The sequence below is a fragment of the Protopterus annectens genome, chromosome 1.part1, assembly GCF_019279795.1.
Source record: "Protopterus annectens isolate FY-2018-M chromosome 1.part1, PAN1.0, whole genome shotgun sequence".
NCBI lineage: Eukaryota > Metazoa > Chordata > Ceratodontiformes > Protopteridae > Protopterus > Protopterus annectens.
This window is the reverse complement of record NC_056726.1, coordinates 19936380-19958584: the sequence shown is the minus strand read 5'-3', so window position 1 is coordinate 19958584 and position 22205 is coordinate 19936380. Positions and strand designations below refer to the sequence as shown.

General features: G+C 40.3%; 1 protein-coding gene across 1 annotated transcript in view; it reads left to right on the top strand.

The window, feature by feature from the left end:
• The window catches only part of ZFR (zinc finger RNA binding protein), a 1793456-nt gene that overhangs the window by 1459569 nt on the left and 311682 nt on the right, over positions 1–22205 (top strand). The window contains exons 24-25 of the mRNA XM_044085369.1: positions 21035–21132; positions 21987–22082. Coding sequence (XP_043941304.1) covers positions 21035–21132; positions 21987–22082 — 194 coding nt within the window. The remainder of the gene's footprint in view (positions 1–21034; positions 21133–21986; positions 22083–22205) is intronic.

Below are 22205 nucleotides of genomic sequence, written 5' to 3'. Positions count from 1 at the left end.
CTGTATCATATGATGGAATATTTTAAATGGGATTGTTCTCAGGTTTCTGACGTTCAAAAAAGGTATTATGAGCTTCTCCAGATGGAGTCCCCTAAGCTTGATGTTCCGCTTGTCTTGGCTGTCCTTTTGGATGCATTTTCAGCAGCTTATGTGGCCCCAGATTCTCAACCTCCAGCCCTAAGAAGCCTGATATATTTTATAAGGTGCCTTAAGAGTGTAAGTTTCTCTACAAATGTTCCTTTCCCCACCCTTCTTTAGTGTCATGTCTCTTCTGACAAACCCTATAAGCTTTTGTCTTCTACTAAACTACTTCTTCAGACCATGACAGTAGTGATATGGAATGGCTTTGCAAGAAAGTATATACTGCTGCAACTTTGGCCTTATGGGCGATGAACTACTAGACCCATATGACCAGGTATATTTTGACTCTTCTTTTCTCAGGCTTCCCAGGCTATCAGGCCTTACTAAGAGAGGGTCTCAGCCCTGTCTTTACTGGTCTGTGTTTCTCAAGTAGCCTGCCACTCTATTAAATGTAGCTATGATGCAGCTTATGCCTCTTCTAGGGCTGCTGCTTTTAGTTCTGTTATAAGACTTTACTCTTGGCTTCATCTCCAGCAATTGTGTGATGATATTAAGGCTAAACTGCTGAATGCTTCTCTTGATGATAAAAACCTGTTTGGTTATGCAGCTGCTGAGCTTTTTAAGTCTTTACAGGATAAGGATAAGGCTTTGCAGGAACTGGAGCATATATTTGTTTCTCTTATTCCTAAGTTCTAGAGGAGTTATCCATCTAACTCTGCCTTTGTTTGCAGACAGCCTCACCCTACTCCCAAGGGTAAGAAGGGTTCTAGGTGGACTCCTGCTAAGTCTACTCAGATTTCCACTTCTCAGAAACCTCCTTTTCATGACAAGCCAGGTTCTGTCTGACGGTTTGCTTCCCCATTTCCCTAAGCCACATTGCCTTATCTCTTTCTTTCTCTGTCCCTTCCCAATTGGTTAAGGATCACTGAAGACTCTTGGGTTCTATCATCCGTCAGAAATACTTCATGGTATAGAGAAGTCCCTTCCACCTTCTCTGGGCATCCTTCAACCTCTTCAAGAACAGCTTCCTTTCTTTCCAGAGCTGCTTCAGGGCTTTCTGGCTCAAGGTACCATTCAAGCTGTGCCTCATTCCGAGGAAAGAAGGGGAGTTTATTCCATAATGTTTCTAGTTCTCAAGCAGGAAGGAAAGCACCAGGATACCCATTCTGGACATTTGTCAGCTCAACACCTTTCTGAAGATGTCTTCCTTTTGGATGGTGTCCCTTCAGACCCTATTTCCCGTTCCTCTTTCCCAGGCTTTCCTGGTGTCTCTGGATACCAAGGATGCTTATCTTCACATCCCAATTCATCCCCTTTTCAGGAAGTTTTTGCATTTCTCTGTTTCTTCCTTGCAGTTTCAGTTCTCTACTTTGCCCTTTCTACTCCTCCAAGGGATTTCACCAAATGCCCCATTCCTGTTGTTGATTTTTGCAGGATGAGAAGGGGGTTCAGATTTTCCTTATCTGGATGACCTACTCATTCATGCTTCCTCCACAGAGACCTTGTTTCAGCATCTCTGCTATACTGTTTGCCTCTTGCGAAGTCGGGGTTTACCATAAACTTCCAAAAATCAGTCTTGGTTCCTTCTCATGATCATGTATTTCTCTGTTACAGGATCCAGGCCATCCCTATGCTGGGTTCCTTGCCTCCTCCCAAGGCTCTTTCTCTTATCACCTTCCCTTCTTCCTTGGGGTTCACTTACAGCCAGGGAGTTTCTGAGAGCAGTAGGATTCATGGCTTCCACCATTCCTACTCTACCTCTAGCCAGGCTTCACATGAGAAAACTTCAGTGGTTCCTAAAGTCAGTATCACTCCAACTCTGTCATCTAGATTTTCTAGTCCCTCTTCTTCCATGCCTCAAGCTTGAGCTTCATTGGGGGATTCATCAGCAGTCACTGAACCCGAGACTTCCTTTTTGGCCTCCAGTCCCCTCTCAGGAATTTTTTTCAGATGTCTCAGACATGGGGTAGGGAGCTTCTTTTGGGCCTCTCAAGGTCCAGAGTCTGTGACCCCCTCTTGAGAGGCCAGACCACATCAGTATCAAGGAGATGAGAGCTCTTCTTTTCACCCTTCAGACCTTTCATTCCCTTTTTTTCCAGGGCCTTTCAAAATCTTTACAGACAATACCACAGTGATGTGGTACATCAACAATCAAGGGAGGGCATGGTCCTACCTTCTTTGCAGGCTAGCTTTTCAAATTTGGGATCTAGCTGTCCACAATAAAGTGACACTTCAGGCCTTATACATTCCTTCAGAGCAAAATGTAGTGGCAGACTCTTTGAACTTGTCCAAAATACAGGTTCATGAATGGACGCTTCACAGAGATGTGTTTCTGGACATTGTCCATTAGTGGTGTATTCCTCAAGTAGATCTTTTTGCCTCCCCTCCTCTTTTTTTGCAAGTCCTCTGGCCTGGAAGGTGGATGCCCTATCTTTCTATTGGAAGAGGATGTTTATGCATTCCTTCCCTTTCCTGTGATTCAAAGGGTCCTGCTCAAGATAGCGGAATACTCCCACAAAACCTTTTTGGTAACTCCCTTTTGGCCCAGACAACATTTGTTCCGTCATCTTCTGTACCTAGCCAAGGGTAATCACGAGTCACTTTACAGGGTGGACTTGCTCACTGAAGACAAGGGGTCTTAGCCATCCTCATTTGTCCAGTCTTCAACTGACATTGTAGATGATAGGGTTTTGATCCCTTTTAGACACCTTTTTGTTCTGAGGACATGCTTAGGGGTCTGCAGGAGGCCAGGAAACCTAGAACCAGGAAATCATATATGTCCAAATGGAAGAGATTTTCTATTTGGTGCCTTGCTGATAACCAAGATCCACTTTCTGTGGAGATCCCTATGGTTCTCATTTATTTGTTTAAATTGTTGCATGCTGGGTTAACGTATTCTCCTGTTAAAGCTTACTTTTCAGCTATTTGTCTGCCATTAACTGCTCCTCTGGCCTCTAGGTTTGAGGTCAAGCAATTTCTTAAAGGTGTCCTTCATATCAAACCTCCCAGGAAGCCTATTCCACCTTCCTGGGACCTTAATTTTGTTTTTGAAAAGCTGACTCTGGCTCCTTTTGAGTCTGCAACTTCAGCTTCATTAGAGCATTGTACATGGAAGACTGTTTGTTTTTTGGCCCTTACTTCAGTTAAGAGTATGTCTGAACGTCAGGCTTTTATGGCTTTTTCTCCTTTTTTATTTTTTTTTTTTATAGGGACAGGGTGTCTCTTCATACTAGTCCTCCTTTTATGCTCAAGGTCGTTAATGAATTGTCTCTTAAGTCTATTAATTTGCCCTCCTTTCCTTTTCTGCAGTTTACTAGCAAAAAGGTTCTTCACACCTTGGATTTGAATAGGCAGCTCAGATATTTAGATAAGACTAAGGCTATTCGCAAGTCTGAACAACTTTTTATTTCTTTTCATCCCAGGTCTCTAGGTTTGGCTGTTTCTAAGCAAGCCGTTGTCCAAGGCCATTTCTTTTTGTTACTCCTTTCATGGGAAAAACTTTTCTGCCTCTGTAAAGGCACATTATAACAAAGCCGTGGCTTTTTCTGGTGCTTTTTTCAAAGGATTGGACTTGAGGCTGTTACTTGGTCTTCTGTCTATACCTTCACTAAGCATTACAAAGTAGATGCTCTTTCCAGAGCAAGAGCTGGCTTTGTCAGAGTTGTCCTGCATGGGTTTCCTGAGGGCTTTTCTGGACCTTCCTCTTTCCAGGTTTCCTCTTGAGCTTTTGTACTCTTCCTTTAGTGAAGAATACTGCAACAGTGATATGGAAGGACATAGTACAATTGTGCTAAATCTTACCATAACAGTAGATGTCCTTCTTTTCACTGTTGGCAGTATTCGCTTCTGCCCTTCTTCCCCTTCTGCTCTACTCTTTTTTTTTTCCTTTTCTTTCTCTTTCTGGGTGCACGTTCATCTTCCTTCCTAGGACTGTTGTTCTTTCTGGGGCTATCCATTTCTGCCTTGAGCAGGGAGTATACATTTGACTTACAATATCTATAAAATCCTAAGGTTTTGGTGTACTGTCTGGACATCAGGCTACCCATGGCAGAGAATCCCTTTAGTGAAGAATACTGCAACAGTGAAGAAAGGGACGATTACTGTGATGGAAAGGTTAAGTTTCATTTACAGGATGTAAAAACAAGTGCATTACATCAGATAGGCTTATAACCAAAATAGTTACATATTTGGAATTGAGGGAAAAACTGGACCTGATGTTGAAGCAGCAGTATACATGTTTGAGGTAAGTGGTCATGTTACAAAGTGAATTGTAACAAAGCTTCAAAAAGGGATCTGTCTGTCACTCAAATGATTCCAGAGTTATAGAATATATTGCCTGTAGAAGCTCCTTGACATTATTCAAAAATGATTGGATGAGTATAAGGCAGAAAATAAGTACAGTCATAACTTAGATGAGTCTGCAGTATTAATGGTCTAACCAACAGTTTGCAGCTAAAATTTACTATGAAACTGTGTGTGTGTATACCCAACATGTTTGTGCATACACACACTTACATGTATGATGATGTGTATGTACACACATACACATATATTGTACAGATGCATGTATTTATAGATGACATAATGGTTAAGGTGTTTATAAACACAAGGTGCAGGGTTTGAGTCTCACATGGGTAATTGACTAGGCTTAAAATGTCCCACAAGGGCAGTTAGCCTAGTACTAACCTATTAGTGTGGGAAGAAATGGCCACGGAATTGTTATGGCTAGGCTTGTATAGGCCCTAGGGCCGATAGCCTAGTACCAACCTATGAACCTGTTCACCCCAGGGATCACGTAAGTCTCCCTGCTAGATAGGGGTCCAGGGAAGTAAATAGTGTGGGAAGAAATAGCCAGGGAATTGTTTTGGCTAGGCTTGTATAGGCCCTAGGGCCGATAGCCTAGTACCAACCTATGAACATAGATCTACCTTATATAGAGGGAGCATGCTGTTTTATAGGGTAAAAAAAAACAATTTTAGTGAAAAATTCCTCAACAGCCTTGGAGTTATGTTTAGATAAGGGTGTGGAGTCATGGGCACCCCCCCCCCCCCAAAAAAAAAAAAAAAAACTCAGAACTAAAAAAGGAAAAAGTCTGAATCAATTGGAATTTTTGCTTCAATGGTATTTTGGTGAAGTGAAAGTTTTTTTTTTTTTTTTTTTTTTTTTTTTTTTACACATATATATGTATATATGCATACCTAGTAAACCTCTTTGTGGTAAATTTTGAAGTGGCAATACTTAATCTCCCAATTTAAATCTTACAAATATATTTCTACTGCCCCACTAGATCATTGCATTAGAATGCTGAATTTAAAGTATTGCTGCAGAGATGCTTTGGTGTGTGCACCCCTTAATGTGAGACCTCTATCTCCTGACAATCCTGATATTGATAAATACTGCCTCCTAGGTTGCACCATCTCAGAGAAAATGGAATTACTGTGCTTCCTTTTTGTCCCAACTTTTTGCAGCATTGTATATTTAGAGATTGTTGATGCTAATTGTGCAGTCCCTTACAAAGGAAAAGGTTCAATGAGTCTCACCAAGTAGTCCATGGTAGTTTGAGTTCATAAAGCTAACCTTAGTCATATAGACCTGTGCTGACAATACTTGACCATTCCTCTCAGTTCTTATGAGGCATGTTATTTCTTTCCATTTCTTAAACTGTCTGAATTTCTGGTTGGCTTTTTGAACCATATTCCTAATCCCAGAATACATAAGGAATTATTTGATCTGATCAATGCTGTAGTAAGGCATTCTGGTGGCAAGTTGGTTGATAATTCTGCTGTTTAACACTGTCCTTTAGAAATGCTTTTTTTCAAACCTTTTGTTTGTATCTCTCTGGATGCTTTTCTGAATAACTTTGCATTTATGTAGGCATCACAAGCACAGTGTTATTTAACTCCGTGTGAGATGTATTCATTTTGAATGCTGATTGCTTACATTACTTCAGAACACCACCTTTTGTTTTCTTCTCATTAGAGCAATGCCAGATTCTAGAGTCTCTCCATATTTATTTTGCCATCACTTTGCATGTTGATTATAACAGAATTTCTTTGTAGACTGGTTTTATTTCAGTCTCTTGCTTCTGGATTTAATTCTTAGGAGGAAGTAAAGATACAGTTGTAGAAATTCTGCTGTTTGATCAGTAAGTGATCGTGTGCTGAACCAAAAATATGCAGTGGATTATTTCTGTCTTTATTCCAAGAGAAAGTATGACTCTGCACTGTAGTCACTAATAATGCTGTGTTTTTTTCTTGACAGTCTGCACTGCCATCTTGACCAAAAGAATGTACATAATTGGCTATAACCAGAAGTAACATGATAAACTCTGTGTTTTGGAAGTCTTTTACGTCACATTTGCTGGCTTGTGGACATTTATGTTGTATTACTTCATCCCAAATTCCATGCCTTGAAATTTCAGCTTTCATTCAAGTGATCACATCTGTACTGGTACTGAATGGTAACTTCATAAATTCTGGAAAGTTTGAATAATAGTACAGATCAGAAATAGTGTCCTAATAATGAAACCCCTCCTTTCTGACTTTGTTTTTTGGTTGTATCTTTGTTCTTTTATCATTTGGCATTCTCATAAAAGAGTACAAGGTAAAGTCTTCTCTTGGGTTGTCTGTCACAGAAGATTAAGTCTGTAATATTGTTAACTGTCTTCATCTTTTAGTCCTGGGTTTAAGTGCTTTAGTGTCCATTGGCTGCTCTTTGACTGATCAAGTGACTGTCGGTCAGTATTCTCTTCACTCCCTACTGAAAACTGTCCTCAGACCCATGGACAAAACCACCTTCAGAATAAATTCATATGTAAATTTCATTGAGCTAAATATTTCACACATCATAGTTTTCTATTTGTACAGACATGGCCAGGGCAAAAGTACGCATCATACACTTTCCAGCTAGTGATTCCAAAGCATGACGTAGTCTTACTCCATTTTTTTTCATAAACGGATTGTGCCACATCAGTTAATCAGCCGTGAACAGCAAAGCTTATATGCATCCAGTCTCTTCTTTGAATGAAAAGTATGGCTACATTTCCTTTCTTAAGGGATTTTTCTACTTTAGTCAAGCTTTCATAGATCATTTGCAAAACATTTGCATTTCTAGTTCGAGCTCATTCCATTACTGAAACTCTGTAAGCTTTTCATTTAGAGAATTAATCCGTAACTTCCTGTTCATCACCAAGTAAATGTTCTGCAGCTCTAGCAAATATGATGGGCTCAACTTATCAGCTGTATGCTTCTGCCTTTCCTGTCTTATACTTCATAATTAAATGATAATTGTGTTATTGCAACAAAATTCTTTGCAGTTGATGGTGCACTAATCATCAGCTTCTGATATATTTTATATAAGGACTTAATGGTCACTTTCCACGCACAGATTTTCACATAACTGCCCTTGTAGAATTTTTTCACAGCCATGTACTATGGCTAGCATTTCTGTTGGTCAGTAAAAGCTCTGTACCCATAAACAGCTAGTTTTCTTCTTGCAGAATCACTGCACCAATTCCATTCTTTCTTGTATCTAAACATGGGATATGTCTTTTTCCCATATTAAAAAAATGTCGTCCTATTCCTATGTTGCAGTATTCTTGTTGTAGGATTTTCCGTCTCGGGCGACCCGTACGTCGGCTCCTATACAAAAGCTTCAGCTTGGCAGTTGCAGCTGCGTGGGATGTCACACGTAGGGCCATAAACCAGGGTCCTTAAATGTGATGTCTGCACGCACAGACCTCAGAACTTTTCAGCTGCAGACCAACGCATCGTGTGCTTCACTTCTTCGGCGCAAACATCTAAAAAGCTAAGTACCCCGTTGGGTTTTTTCTTCTAATTATCTTACTAAAGCTTGGTTTGTTGTAGCTTGCCATAGCTGATGTCCACAAAAAAGGGTAAATGCCAATGTGGATGCCAGATACCCCATAAAGGCTCGCACGACCGCTGCGTTTTTTGCTTAGGCCGGGAGTACGAGCACAACGCCTGCTCCATTTGCGAATCATTTGTACCGAAGACCCTTCTCAGCCATCTGGCCGCTCTTAATCTTTACCTGGAGAACCAATGACTTAAACAATTAGCCCTTAGGATGGATCACACCTCCGAGGCCTTGACAGAACCTCCGCGTAAGAAGGCCAAGTTTCCTAGGCCCTCTGCCGCTCCACTAACTTATGTCCCATCTTCCAGTTAGGAGTTGAGGGAAGCTTGGATGACCAGTCGACTTGAGTGGCGACTTTCGTAGAAGCCGTTTCGCAGCCAGTGACTGGCAAAGGTCTGGACACTGCTTCCATTATTGAAGCAGCCACATGGGCCACCATTCACACTTTCACCAAACACTACAAATTAATCAGTGTTTCCAGAGCACGAGCAGGATTTGCCAGGGCAATCCTACAGGGATTTTTAGAGTCAGCCTCTTTTTTCCGCCACCCTTCCTTCCAACTAAGCTGTAGTACTCTCCCACAAAAAGAATACTGTAACATAGGAATAGAAGGACATAGAATAGTTGTGTAAAATCTTACCATAAACATAGATGTCCTTCTCTTCCATGTTGCAGTATTCCTTCCCACCCACCAAAACTCCCTTCTTTTCTCTTACCCAGTACAGCATATCCTTAGACTCCTGGTACTCTATACCCTGCACTGGGGGCCTATGAAAAACACATAAGGGCCCTATACCTGACATCACTGGCATCTACTCCTGCTGGGCCTTATACTCTTTCTGCTGGGCTTTCAAGTTCTGAGGTCTGTGAGTGCAGAGATCACATTAACAGATCCTGGGTTATGGCCCCTACGTGTGATGTCCCACGCAGCTGCAACAGCCAAGCTGAAGCTTTTGTATAGGAGCCGACGTACAGGTCACCTGAGGAGGAAAATCCCACAACAAGAATACTGCAACGTAGACGAGAAGGAAATCTATGGTTATGGTAAGATTTTACACAACTATTCTTTGTCAATGCAGATGCTTCTGTCACCAAATCATTTCTAATCATCTTTCTTGCTCTTTACTCTAACAACTTCAAAATATTTTGTTCCTGTAGTTCCCTTAATAATAATCGGCCTTATATTGCCATATTTGGAGTAAACCTTGAAGAAAATATAAAACACAAGAAGTTTCATGCACTCTTATATCATCTGGATGAGGCATTTGTTTGTGTTACTGCTTTTGGCATTCTCCTCATCCAGCCTTAAGCATTCTGAAGTTAAAACGTGACCCTTGTCTGAGCTTTATTTTGCAGTTAAGTTTGTTAATTTTGAGGTTATTACTGTCTCAAGCAGCTCTTTTGCCATGCTGTTTGGCCTGACACCCCCACACACACACTCACCCACACACGCACACACACACACCCACACACACACACACCCACACACCCACACCCACACACACACACACACACACCCACACACCCACACACACACCCACACACACACACCCACACACACACACCCACACACACACACCCACACACACACACCCACACACACACGCACACAATTGTATATCATTATTAATGTAAAAACATCTTCAAGCTCCTGTATTGTCTATGCAGTAGCTGTCCAGTAGATGTCTGGCACCAACAAAATGCAAATTGATATTATTCAAGTCTGTATCTCCCTGTAAATGAATTAAAAATATCCTTATCAAGTTTAAATTTTTAAAATCCCTGATTAGCATCAAATGCTTGAATATGCCTTGCTGCTGGCATCATTAAAGCCACTTTTCCAATTGTATGAAGTTGGGAGTGTGCTGTCCTTAATATGTTTAAGATTTTAGAGATCTCTACAGGTTGAGTTATATGAGTTTCCACAACAGTAAGTATACTTTTCAGCAGGCTTAGTCTGTGTTGTAATCATGTCCATGTGCTCCAGTTTTCTCATCTCTTCCTTTATTCTACAGTGAAGAGCTGCTAGAAATTTCTTAGCGCTTGCGCTGATGGTTATACTACATATCTGGCGTTGAATATAATGAACTGGCATATTGACGAAATCATTAAGTAATTCTTCATATTCTTTAAGCACAACCATACTCTGTGTATTAATACTATGAATTAATTTCACCATACCAAGCTCCTGCAGGTTGTAGAATTGAATCGTGTTTTGTTTTTTCTGATTCTTGTAAGCACTTTCTGCCCCCATGATTTTACATGATGACCTTAATAATTAAGCAGTTTACAGGTAGGTCTTTCCCTTTACTTTCCTTCAGGTACAGTGCTTTGAATGTTTGAGCAGACACTGTATTGCTCTCTGCACCAGTGCCTGATCTAAAATTAATACTTAAATTTGAACTTCTGTACCCAGATTTCTGACCAATCCTTCTGTCTCATTTTCTGTGTCACCTCCTTACAAATTGTCATATGTGATTTTCTCAGCACTTAATATGCCTCTGTCCAAAAATGGCTAATTTTAATGGCCGTGTTCCACCTGCCGAGTTTTTTTCATACTTTAACAAAGTAAGAACTTTTTCCCAAACTTCTGTACAGTGGGTTGAGCTGAAGTTACTTTATCATGTTTATAGCCACACCTCATGAAAAAAAAATTATTGTAAAACATGAGAAATATGTCATGCTTCCTATGACTATCATAGGATGTTCTTGCATTTCACTGCTGCAGTATTCATAACATTTGGGATCCCCTGCCCAGGTCAGCCCGACATCCAGCCAGTATACCAAAGCCCTAGGTTGCTTTAAGGTATACAGTACATCACAGGTCTGCTCCTTGAATAGAGTAGGGCATAAAGGTGACATCCAGGTGTACCATCCTCAGAACTTCTTTGTTGCCAGTCCAAATGCCATCTCTTGATCATTCGTCTGAACGGCTCTGTTACATTGCTGGTTTCACTGAGCACATTGCAGATAAGTGCCCTGTTGGAGTTCCTTTTTTACTTGCCTTTTTGTTGCTTGTGGGGTTTCATGTCACCCAAGAAGGGTAAATGCCATTGTGAGAGACAGATAAAGGCCACCACGAAGTGTCTGTTTGGACTTGGCACCTTGCACGACCATACATCCTGTTCCATCTGTCAGGTTTTTGTACCAAAAACTTTGGATAGTAGTCTGACTTGTTTTGCGCTGTATCTGAAGAATCAGCAACTTAAACTTCTTGCAAAAGATACTGTGGAGGGAACTCCCTGCCCCGTGGGACAGCCATATGGGAGGAAGGCAGCCAAGAAGCCTAGGCTGGAATCTTCCGCCGTTCAACCTCTGATTAACATTTCTCCTGAGGTGAATAAATGCCTGGAGGTTTGCCCGGCTTTGTTGGATTCTTCAGCTGTGAGCAGGTTGGAAGCCAGGAGGGATCCATCTATAAGCACATCCAAGGAGGCTTTGCAGATGTCCGTTTTGGACATTCAGGGGAACCACGGTTGATAATTTCTGAGGGACCTAGGGGTGTTCCTCAGATTTTAGTCAGAGAAGAAGTCCCTCTTACTATTATTAATTGCAGTCTTGGGTCAGAACCTTCCAAGTTTTATAAGGCAGATGTCCCATTAAAGGAAAAAAAAATTAAACATGTTTCTCTTGCCCCTAAGGATCCACAGAGTGAGTGGCAGGCCTTCACTGCAGGTTTGTAAGTGTTTTCATAGCATTGAAACCTTCTCAGGGTGTTTCTGTTCGGCCCCCTCTTGGTCCTCTACTCCCCTTAAAAGACACAGGGAACATGATTCTTCTGAGGAGGAGTTAGATTCTGATGAAGAATCCCTTGATTACTCTTCTCAAATTCCATATCCTTTGGACTGTAGTTCAGAGGAAGAAGATTCTACCAGTCCTGATGCTCCCTTTGAAGAGATTTCTTTTGGGGACACAATCTCCAGCATGATGGAGTTTTTTAAATGGTATTGTGCTCAGGTCTCTGAGATTCATAAGACGTGCTATGAGTTGCTGCACATGGAACCTCATAAAGCGTCTGGTGTTCCTGTTTTGGTTGCTTTGCTGGATGGGTTTTCCAATACCTCTAAAGCTCCAGATTCTCAGCCTTCTGCTCCCTAAGAACCTGAAAGGTTTTATAGGGTGCCTAAAGACTGTAAATATTTGTATAAGTGTCCTGCTGCTGACCCCTCAGTGGTGTCTGTAGTCTGTGACAAGCCCTCTCAATTGCTTACTTTGCCAAGTTACTGCCCTCTGATAAAGACAGCAGAACCATGAAGAGACTAGGTAAGAAGATTTACACCTCAGCTACCTCTGCTTTTAGAGCTGTTAATTATCAGAACCATATGTTCAGGTACGTGTTGGCTCTTCTCTCCCAGGCTTGTCAAGTTATGTCTGATCTTCCAGACTCTGCTCTTATCCTGTTAGGGACTTCCTCCCAGGTGGCTTGTCATTCCATCGAGTATAGTTATGATGCAGCAGATGCTTCTTCTAAGACAGCTGCTTTTGGGTCTGTGATGAAGAGGTATTCTTGGCTTTGGCTTCAACCTTTGCCTGATTATATTAAGGCTAAGTTGAAGGATGTCCCGCTTGATAGTAAACACTTGTTTGGTGAAGCTGCTGCTGATTTGTTGAAGTCCCTTTAGGATAAGGGGAAGGTTTTACAGGAACTCAAACTTGTTTGTTTGTCTTGTTCATAAATTTCAGAGAAACTGCCCTGTTAAGCCAGCATTTGTTCACAGGCAATCTTGCCTTCTTTCTTAGGGCAAAAAGGGTGACAAACAGGCTCCTCCTGCTAAGGCTATTCAGACTTCAGGGCCTCAGAAGTCTTTCTTTCCAGGTAAACCAGGTACTGTCCGACTTATCCTATTCATCCTAGCCACTTTCCTCTATCTCTTCACATCTCTCTCTCTTTGTCTTCCTGTTTGGCTACAGATTACTCGGGTTTCCTGGGTTTGTCCATTAATCGCCAGGGATATTATATGGTGTGGAAATCCCTTCCCCTTTTTATGGGTATTTCTCACCCTCCTCAGAAAAAAACTCTTCTTTTTCCCAGAGGTGCTGTAGGACCTTTTGGCTCAGGGTAGCACTCAAGAGGTGCATGTGTCCCAAAGTGAGGGGGTATTACTCTAGGATGTTTCTAGTACCCAGAAAGGAGGGTACTTGGAGACCAATTCTAGACATCTCTCATCTAAACACCTTTCTAAAGGTGCCCACATTTTGAATGTTGTCCCTTCCGACTTTTTTCCCCTCTTTTGCTTCCTCAGGCTTATATGGTGTCTTTGGATCTCAAGGATGCTTATCTGCATATTCCGATTCATCCCATTTTCAGGAAATCTTTGCATTCCTCTGTTTCTTCCTGGCATTTTCAATTTTCTTCTTTGTCCTTCAGCCTTTGTACTTGCCCCAGGATATTTACCAAATGCCTTGCTCCTATGATTGCTTTTTGCAGGCTTCAGTGGATCCAAGTATTTTCCTACTTGGATAACTTGCTGTTTCAGGCATCCTCACCAGAGAACCTATTGCAAAATCTCCATTTTGCCATCTCTTTTCTTCCGAGCTTGGGTTTTACAATAAACTTCAAAAAGTCTTCTCTGACTCCTTCTCAGGACCATGTTTTTCTGGGCTGCAGGATTCAGACGGTGCCTTTGCTGGTATCCCTGCCCCCTCCCAAGGCTTTGACCCGCCTCTTCGTATTTCAAGCTCTTCTTCTTCTGGCTTCCATTACAGCCAGGGAGTTTCTGAGAGCTCTGGGTTTTATGCCATCCACCATCCCTATGCGCCTTCTGGCCAAGCTTCACAAGAGGAAGTTTCAGAGGTTCCTGAAGTCAGTTTGACTTCAGCCTGCTCATCTCCTAGAATCTGTAGTTCCTCTTCTACCTTGTCTCAAGAAGGAACTCCACTGGTGGATCCAGCAGTTGTCCTTAAATCCAGGGTTCCCGTTTCATCCCCTTTTTCTTCTCAAGAGCTGTTCACAGATGCTTCAGACATGGTATGGAGAGCAGCTTTTGGCTCCCTAAAGGTGCAGTATGTTTGGTCTCCCCCTGAACAGAAGGAGCACATCAGTGCAAGAGAGATGAGAGCCATCCTACTGGCTCTTAAGGTTTTTCATCCTCTTCTCTCCCTGGGACCTCTCAAGGTGTTTACAGACATCACAGTGATGTGGTATGTAAATAGTGGGGAACAAGAAAATCTTCTTTGCTAGTTGGCACTCCTGGTATTGGATCTTGCATTCCAGTATCAAGTCACTCTTCAGGCAGTTTACATTCCCTGAGGTCAAAACATTGTGGCAGACACTCTGAGCAAGTTCTTAACTTAATCACACAAGTGGATGCTTCACAGGGATATGTTTCTGGGCACTGTCCACCAGTGAGGTACCCCTCAAATAGACCTATTTGTGTCTCCTCTGAACAGACAACTTCCTCTGTTTTGTGCCAGAGTCCCAGGTCCTCTAGTGTGGAAGGTGGATGCCTTCCTTTTTCTTGGAAGGGGGTGTTTCTTTATGCTTTCCCTCTCCTTACCCCCTCTTTCCAAAAGTCCTGTTCAGAATTCAGCCAGATGACCCCAGAATCTTGTTGGTGACTCCCTTTTGGCCACAACAGCATTGGTTACTCTTCTTTTGCATTTAGCCAAGGACAGTCCTCGCAGGTTAACTTACAGGATGGACCTGCTCACAAAAGACAAAGTATCTGTTCTCCATCCCCACCTGTCCATTCTTCAGCTGACTATGTGGGTGATAGAATTTTGATTCCACATAGACACCTTTCTTCTGAGGGCATGCTTAGGGTTCTGCAGGAGGCCAGGAAACCTAATACAAGGAAATCCTACTTATCCAGGTGGAGGAGGTTTTCTGTTTGGCATCTTTCTCATAACCTGGATCCACTGTCTGTGGATGTTCCTTTGGTTCTTTCCTATCTGTGTGAATTGGTCAATGCTGGGTTGGCTTATTCTTCTGTTAAGGCCCAGTTCATAGGTTCATAGTTATCATGTTTCTCTGCTTTGTCTGTCTTTATCTCCTTTAATTTCTAGGTTTAAAGCTAAACATTTCCTTAAAGGCATCCTTCATATTAGGCCTCCTGGAAGCCTTTTCCTCCTACCTGGGATCTTAATTTTGTTTTGGAGAAATTGATTCTTGCTCCTTATGAGCCTGCAGCTTCAGCTTTCTTGCAACATTGCTCTATGTAGACTGTTCTTTTGTTAGCCCTTACTTCTGCCAGACGGATATCTGAGCTTCAAGCCCTTATGGTTTGTCCTCCATTTTTAGTATTTCATAAGGACAGGGTATCCTCATATACAAATCCTTCATTTCTGTCCAAGGTGGTGAATGAGTTGTCCCTTAATCAATCTACTCATTTGGCCACTTTTTTCCCTTCTCCACAATCTGGTTGTGAGAAGGTGCCGCACATGTTGGATGTGCATAGACAGTTCAGATTTTGTTTGGGTAAGACTATTAGGAAATCTGATCCAGCTCTGTGTTTCCTTTCATCCCATGTTCTTGGGATTAGCTGTATCCAAGCAGACTATTTTTTCTTAGATTTCAAAAGCTATTTCTTTTGTTGTTCTTTTCATGGTAGGAGCCTTACTTGTTCTGTGTCAGGCCTCATTCTACTGGGGCTGAGGCTTCTTCTGGTGCTTTTTTCAATGGTTTGGATACTAACTCTATTTGTGTGGCCGCTACCTGGGCTTCTGTGCATACTTTTACCAATCACTACAAGTTGGATGGAATTTCCAGAGCTAGAGCAAGTTTTGCTAAGGAAATCCTTTATGGCTTCCTAGAGAGCTCTGCTGGTCCTTCCTCCTAAGTTCCTTCTTGAGCTTTGGCACGCTCCCTAATGTTATGAATACTGCAACAGTGAAATGGAAGGGCATAGTACAGTCGGGTAAAATCTTACTATAACTGTAGATCCTTCTCTTCACTGTTGCAGTATTCACTTTCTCCCTTCCCCCTGGTCCAATTTTCTTTTGGATGTACTGGTCATCTTCTGCTGGGGCTCTCACCGCTGAGAATGGTACATCTGGATGTCTCCTCTTTGCCCTACGATACGCAAGGAGCATATGTATGACATGCAACATACCTTAAAGCAACCTAAGGCTTTGATGTACTGGTTGGATGGCAGGCTGCCCTGGGCAGGGGATCCGTAATGTTATGAATACTGCAACAGTGAATAGAAGGACATATACCATTATGATAAGACTTTACACAACTGTACTGTGTCGTTTTTCTGTTTTTAGTCATTTTTGTTTTTCTGATTTGCATATAACTTTGCATAATTGAACTGATCTGTGAACTCTTAATAGTGCAGTAATTTCACTTACTCTGTGACCATTCTTTACTTTATGTAATACTTAATCAGTATCACTTAGCAGGAAATCTTTGCATTCCTCTGTGATACCACAAACACTTCCATCTCTTACAACAGAAATATGTAATTCACAAACTTCTTTGTCTATGATTGGATTCTTTAAATTAGTACTTTTCCCTTCTGGGATCATTTCTTTTTGTAGTATGAAAAATGAATGGCATATGTATAATGGATTTTTCCTCAACTCCTAGTTACTGCCCATGACTGCAGTATTCTTCCCTAAAGTAATGCAAAAATTTAGTGCATTAGAGTTTTTCACGGTACTTAGATATACAGTTTGTAGTCAAGAATAATTGGAATTTCTGCATCTGTTTTACAGTTCTCATACTTCCCTGCATAGAGGGGGTTCCTGTAGACTGTAGCTGTTACCATTTCTTAAACAGAAAGTGAAACAACTTACTTCCAGTTATTTTTAACATGGCATGGCACGGCACTGCGGTGGTGGTGCTGCGGTAGCGTTGTCACCTCAGTTAGACGTTGCACGTTCGATTATCAGTTCTGTGTGTCGACATGCGTGAATGGGCGTTCCTTCATTGAAGGTTGTGCATTAGGCCCGGCAAGCCAGCACGTAAAAATCTACTGCCAATCATTAGCGGACCGGAGTTCCGCTGTGGCGAGCCCTAACCGGAAAAAGCCGAAAGACAGTTATGGCATTTGGTATTTAAACATGTAAATGACATGATGAGGTGCAACATCAAGCACTGTCAGTTTCATCAGCTTACTTTTGAACTGTCCTGTAATAAACAGGAAAACAGATCACAATACCTGTGCAGGATACTGAATTAAGCTAAACAGATAATTGTATGGAAAAGCAAGATGTAGTCGATGCCAATAAGGAGATGAGAAGCAGAACCAGAATTGATATACGAAACTCACAGCAAGGCAAACTATAAACAAACGAAAAGCCACCACACGTTCCTCTCCAATAGTTCTTTATTGACCTAGGTTTCGTTCATTCGAACTTCTTCAGAATACATACTACTGTTTCAACACCAGGTTTATATATTATTTGATATATTGATTAATTGTTTAATTAATGTCATCAATTTTCTCTAATGGATTCTTAAACGAGAATGTCCCTTTTTCACCATATCATGTGTATAGAAAACTAATGCAACTATACTTATATAATAAACCCGTGATCAAATATATATGTGTATATATATATATATATATATATATAACTGAAAACTGACTAAAAAAAGAAGTATTCTAGTACATTAAACTCTAAACTTCTATACGAAAGAAACAGAAATAAAAAAACAAAACTAACTGAAAGGATTCACACTGAAGCCAAACTGTTGATTAGCGCTTTCATCCTTTAATGTGTGTAAGGACTTCTTCAGATCTACTTATTAATTTGTATTTATAATATGAAATTTAACCACAGATCTTCTATTTCCCATTAATTCTATTCAGTTTCAATAATGGCATGATGGTTAAATATACCTCCATATTTTAAAGCTTCTCTCTCAAGTAGAAATAAGTATATTTACTTTATACTATGGCATCATACTCTGAAATTATAATCACTGTTTATCAAAAGAACTAGTTTAGATCTAAAGGCAGATGTAGTCCATGTTCATTAGATTATTCTTCATTTGCGTCTTTCTTTTGTTTTGCATTTGCTTTCTAGTTAATTAGCCCTTTTGTTACCTGCACTGTGTACTTTGCCCTCTTCAGGTATTGGCCAGTTTTCAAGTGCTGCAAAACTTATTAATTCTCTGACACCACATTCAGTATAAGTGCCATATGGCATGTTTAGTAAACAAAATCACCTGTGGGGATCTTTGTTTCTGGGTTGGACCTACCGGTTTTGAGTAATGAGTTACTTAAATGGAGCTAAGATTACAGTGAGTATATATTTTTTTCTTTCTTAGTGTGAAACAGCTTTAGGAGGTGATGAACCTTTGATGTCCATGTGTTTTTATGTGTATGTTTTTTCTTTATCATTACTACTGCTGAAAAATGCAAACTTATGAAATATGTCTGCTTTGTGTCAAAATATGTTTTTCAATGTTCTTCTTTCTGCATTGGTCACTCTTTAGGACTATAGCTTACAGTGTCAAAACTGTTGCTTCCTCTACTTCTATAAAATGTTATCACTTGACTGTTGCTGCAGTCCAGAAGCCCTTATATCTTTAAAATGTATTGCTGCTGTTTTGGAGCCCTTGATGAAAAGTGGTAAGGAAGGCTTTGAAATATGTTTTTTTTTAACAGCTGGAGCATAAGGACATAATGAATACATAGATATAACTTTGGAATTTGTTGTGTGCATAGCAGTGTTCTAACCCTTGCTGGGGAAGTGATCTCCAGCAAGTTGGATTTTTTTTTATCTATCCATAGCTTATGACTGAAGTCCAAAGCCTTCCAGCGCAGAGATTGAATCCTGTTATGGGCTGCTACTAAGACACCGGAAGGATTTTTGACCAAGGTTTATAAAGGCTCCTTGCCACACCTGCCATTCTATAAATAGGATGGACCATGGTCACACAGTCCTAGCCTTTAGAGTGTTTGTCTTTAATTTGTCCATGTCTCTTTCTTTCTCTTTTCGCTCCCTTAGAGCCTGAGCAGTGTTCACACTACTTAGCAGATTTTTATTTCATAGTTTTAGAACTTAAATTAATCAGACCATTGCAAGGATTAATGAAGCTTGGTGTACTGGTAAACTTCACCAGGGTTTAGTGTGGACACAGCATTTACCTTCAGTTGTTGATAAACCCCTTCATCAGTTTTATTATAGATTGACTTCCAAGCAACATAGAAGATATGCGGGTATATTCTTGTCCTCCTGTGAATGACTGTTGTGCTTTATTCTAAAATGGAGTTAGCTTACAATACCTGAACTGTTTTGTGGTTCTAACCTGGTTAAAACATCCTTGGCAGACATTATATTTTAGAATTAGGAAAAAGTTATGGACAGATGGAAGATTTGCTCCTTAAAGTTCAGTTAGTGTTATTCTGAAGACATAGTGAATTTAAAAACGGGGTGTTGGCCATCATCTTCATATTTTGCTTTCTAGGCGCTAGCATGTATTGCTGTTGACTGTGGTGCAGTTAGAGTGGTGCCTGAAGGCTGCTTTCATTACTACTAAGGGGGTTAATCTTATTGCAAATTAAGGACACAAAAATCCACAGATCAGAGATTATAGTTGTTGGGCTTTTCATTTATTTAACTAGCTTAATTTATTTTGTGGCAGTTAAAGGAAGCTAAACTCCAAAACACCAGTGCTGTAACTGGATTCTTTCCTTTGTGTGTGTGTGTGTGTGTGTGTGTGTGTGTGTGTGTGTGTGTGTGTGTGTGTGAACTATCAAAACTTGAATATTAGTTGATCTGTAAAATCTTGCCACAGTTATTTTTCTGAAAAAACGTTTTGGCATCTATCTTAAAATGTCACAGTTTCTGTGACCATACTGCCATGATAAATTATTATTGTTATTTATTTATTTATTTTTTAATAAAAGCTGCTGGCACACAATGGTCAAGGCAGGTGTTTTAAGAATTTTAGTTGCAGCACTGGTTCATCTGGAGTGCCCTTTATTCTTGTCCATGATCTCACTGTCTTGATATAGACTTCAGCCATGAAGAAGTTTGTGGACTGAAACATAGTAAAACATAAACATCTGAGTGACTGATATGTCTATTTATGAATGCAGTAAGTGTGAGTTATTTTCATATACAACTGTGCACGGCATCCGTGGGCATCAGTATGCTTGTATCTTAAATGGGTGGGGTGTTCACCAGAGCAAGTATACATGGTCCTGTTTAGAAATGCAGTTAGAGTATGAAAGGAAAGTACTTTGTAATCCATATTTTGCGAGATGAGTTGCAAGTCTCGAAATGACCCTATATACAAGTTAAGGTTCGTCATTAGTGCTTCTGTTCCTGAACAGAACTGCACAGTTCACTTAACATTACACATCTAAATGTACTGCCTCCCTATTATTCTGTTTGTAAAGCAAGTCTCAGAACAAAATAAATAAAGGCCAAATATAAGAAGTCCTTTTAATTTTGGTTGTATGTGAAATAATTTTGAAGTGCTACATTCCCTCAGATTTGCATCCTTAATGAAGGACATTAAGAACCATTGAACACCCTGATTGCACAGAATAATTCATACTTCCATTTACCATAGTTGTTTAAAATCCTTGTTTGCTCTGGCTTGTTTTGGTGCATAGCATTTGTCACTTGTTGATAAACATTTGGGTTATGTAAAGTCTGACCATTGTAATGTTTGGTTCTGTGTACTAGTATATGTGGTTTACATGTCTCTGGTAGCACATTATAATCTTGAGTTGTTTTCTGACTGTGGTAAAGAAAGGTTGTATGTATGTATGTAAGCATTTACTAAATTGAGTCTTGCATGTGAAGCAGGTCTTGTAGTATGGTAGTGTTTTCCAGTTAAAATGCAGTGGATTTTTGTGTACCCTCTTGTCTTGTGTCCTTTGTGCTGCTGTGGTGTGACCAGTCAGTCCTCCATTTCTGTTTACCTCTAGAATTAATTAAAAACATCTTCAAGAAGAAGTTGCTCTCATTTGAAACAGCTCAGTAAATTTATGCAGTATAGTCTTAAGGTTGCAAGTCCCTTGTTGTGGTTTTAGGGTACTGCTTTGAGTAGTGGGGACTTTCAGCTAGATGAAATGGTATGTGTGGCATTGAAGCTGCTTTAAAGAAATGTCTTGCTCACCTGGTCAAACACCCATTCCTCACTGCACTCTGCCAATTTAATCCATTTTAGATGTAACCTCGGGTATGGTGAAAGACCCACCGGACGTCTTGGACAGGCAAAAATGCCTTGACGCTCTGGCTGCTCTACGCCACGCTAAGTGGTTCCAGGTTCGGAACATCATTTTACTTTCTTCTTGTAGCCTTATGAGACAGTTAAGTTGTAGTGTATTCACTTAATTTACAGAGTAAGGTTAGCTTGCAGTTGCACAGCCTAATTTATAAGTAAATGACCAGAAAAATATTCTAGAATAGTAGGTCTAACCAATATAATGTTTGGTTTTATTCTGCTGAGTAGTAGCCAAGGTTACAGAAGTCATTTTTCTTTTATTTTTTGTTTTCTGGTCAAAGTATCATAAATTGTTAAAACATTTACTTCAGGCTGCCTCATTCCACCAATTTTTCATTATACTGCTTTTGTTTTACTGTAATTTTCATAAGGCTGCACAGTAACTTTGCTTTAAAATGTAAAAATATAAAATGCTTTATGTTCAGTTCTTATTTTTCTCTTATGTATACTACTGTGGGGAATGAGAGGCAAGAGGGAACTATTTGGTTTTGTGATTTTTGCACACCAGCAAAATCTCACTGATAAGACCAAGCAGATTACCTTGACTTTTCAGTCCCTGTTCATTTCTTCTTTCAGTCTTTGCTTTTTTCAAAGTTTATCAGTATAGCTGGACTGTAAGATAATATATTTTAACATGTTTATAAAGAAAAGTGGGGTCAAGGTTCCCAAAGAATCAAGAAAATAGCTTGTACACTTTGTGCACTTTGACCTTCCACTGTTGCAGATACTAACACTTAATGTAAAACAAAGCTGTAAATGGCAGCTCATACATTTGATTTAACCTTTTGTATGTGAGCTTCCACTGAGCAGCAGTGTTTTACTTTTCCTTAAAGACCAGGCCATCGCATGACTTTAAATTTTTTGTGTTAATTAACCTAAATTTGTTTTAATCAAGGCTAGAGCAAATGGTCTGCAGTCCTGTGTGATCATCATCCGTATTCTTCGAGACCTCTGTCAACGTGTTCCAACGTGGTCAGACTTTGATAGCTGGGTAAGTTTGATGAATGCATACATCTAGATCTTTTTTCACCATTAGATGGTTTCTCTTCCTTAAGTTTTGCCTAGATTGTTTCATAAAGCTAAGCTTGGTTTGATTATACATTAGCCAGTGTTG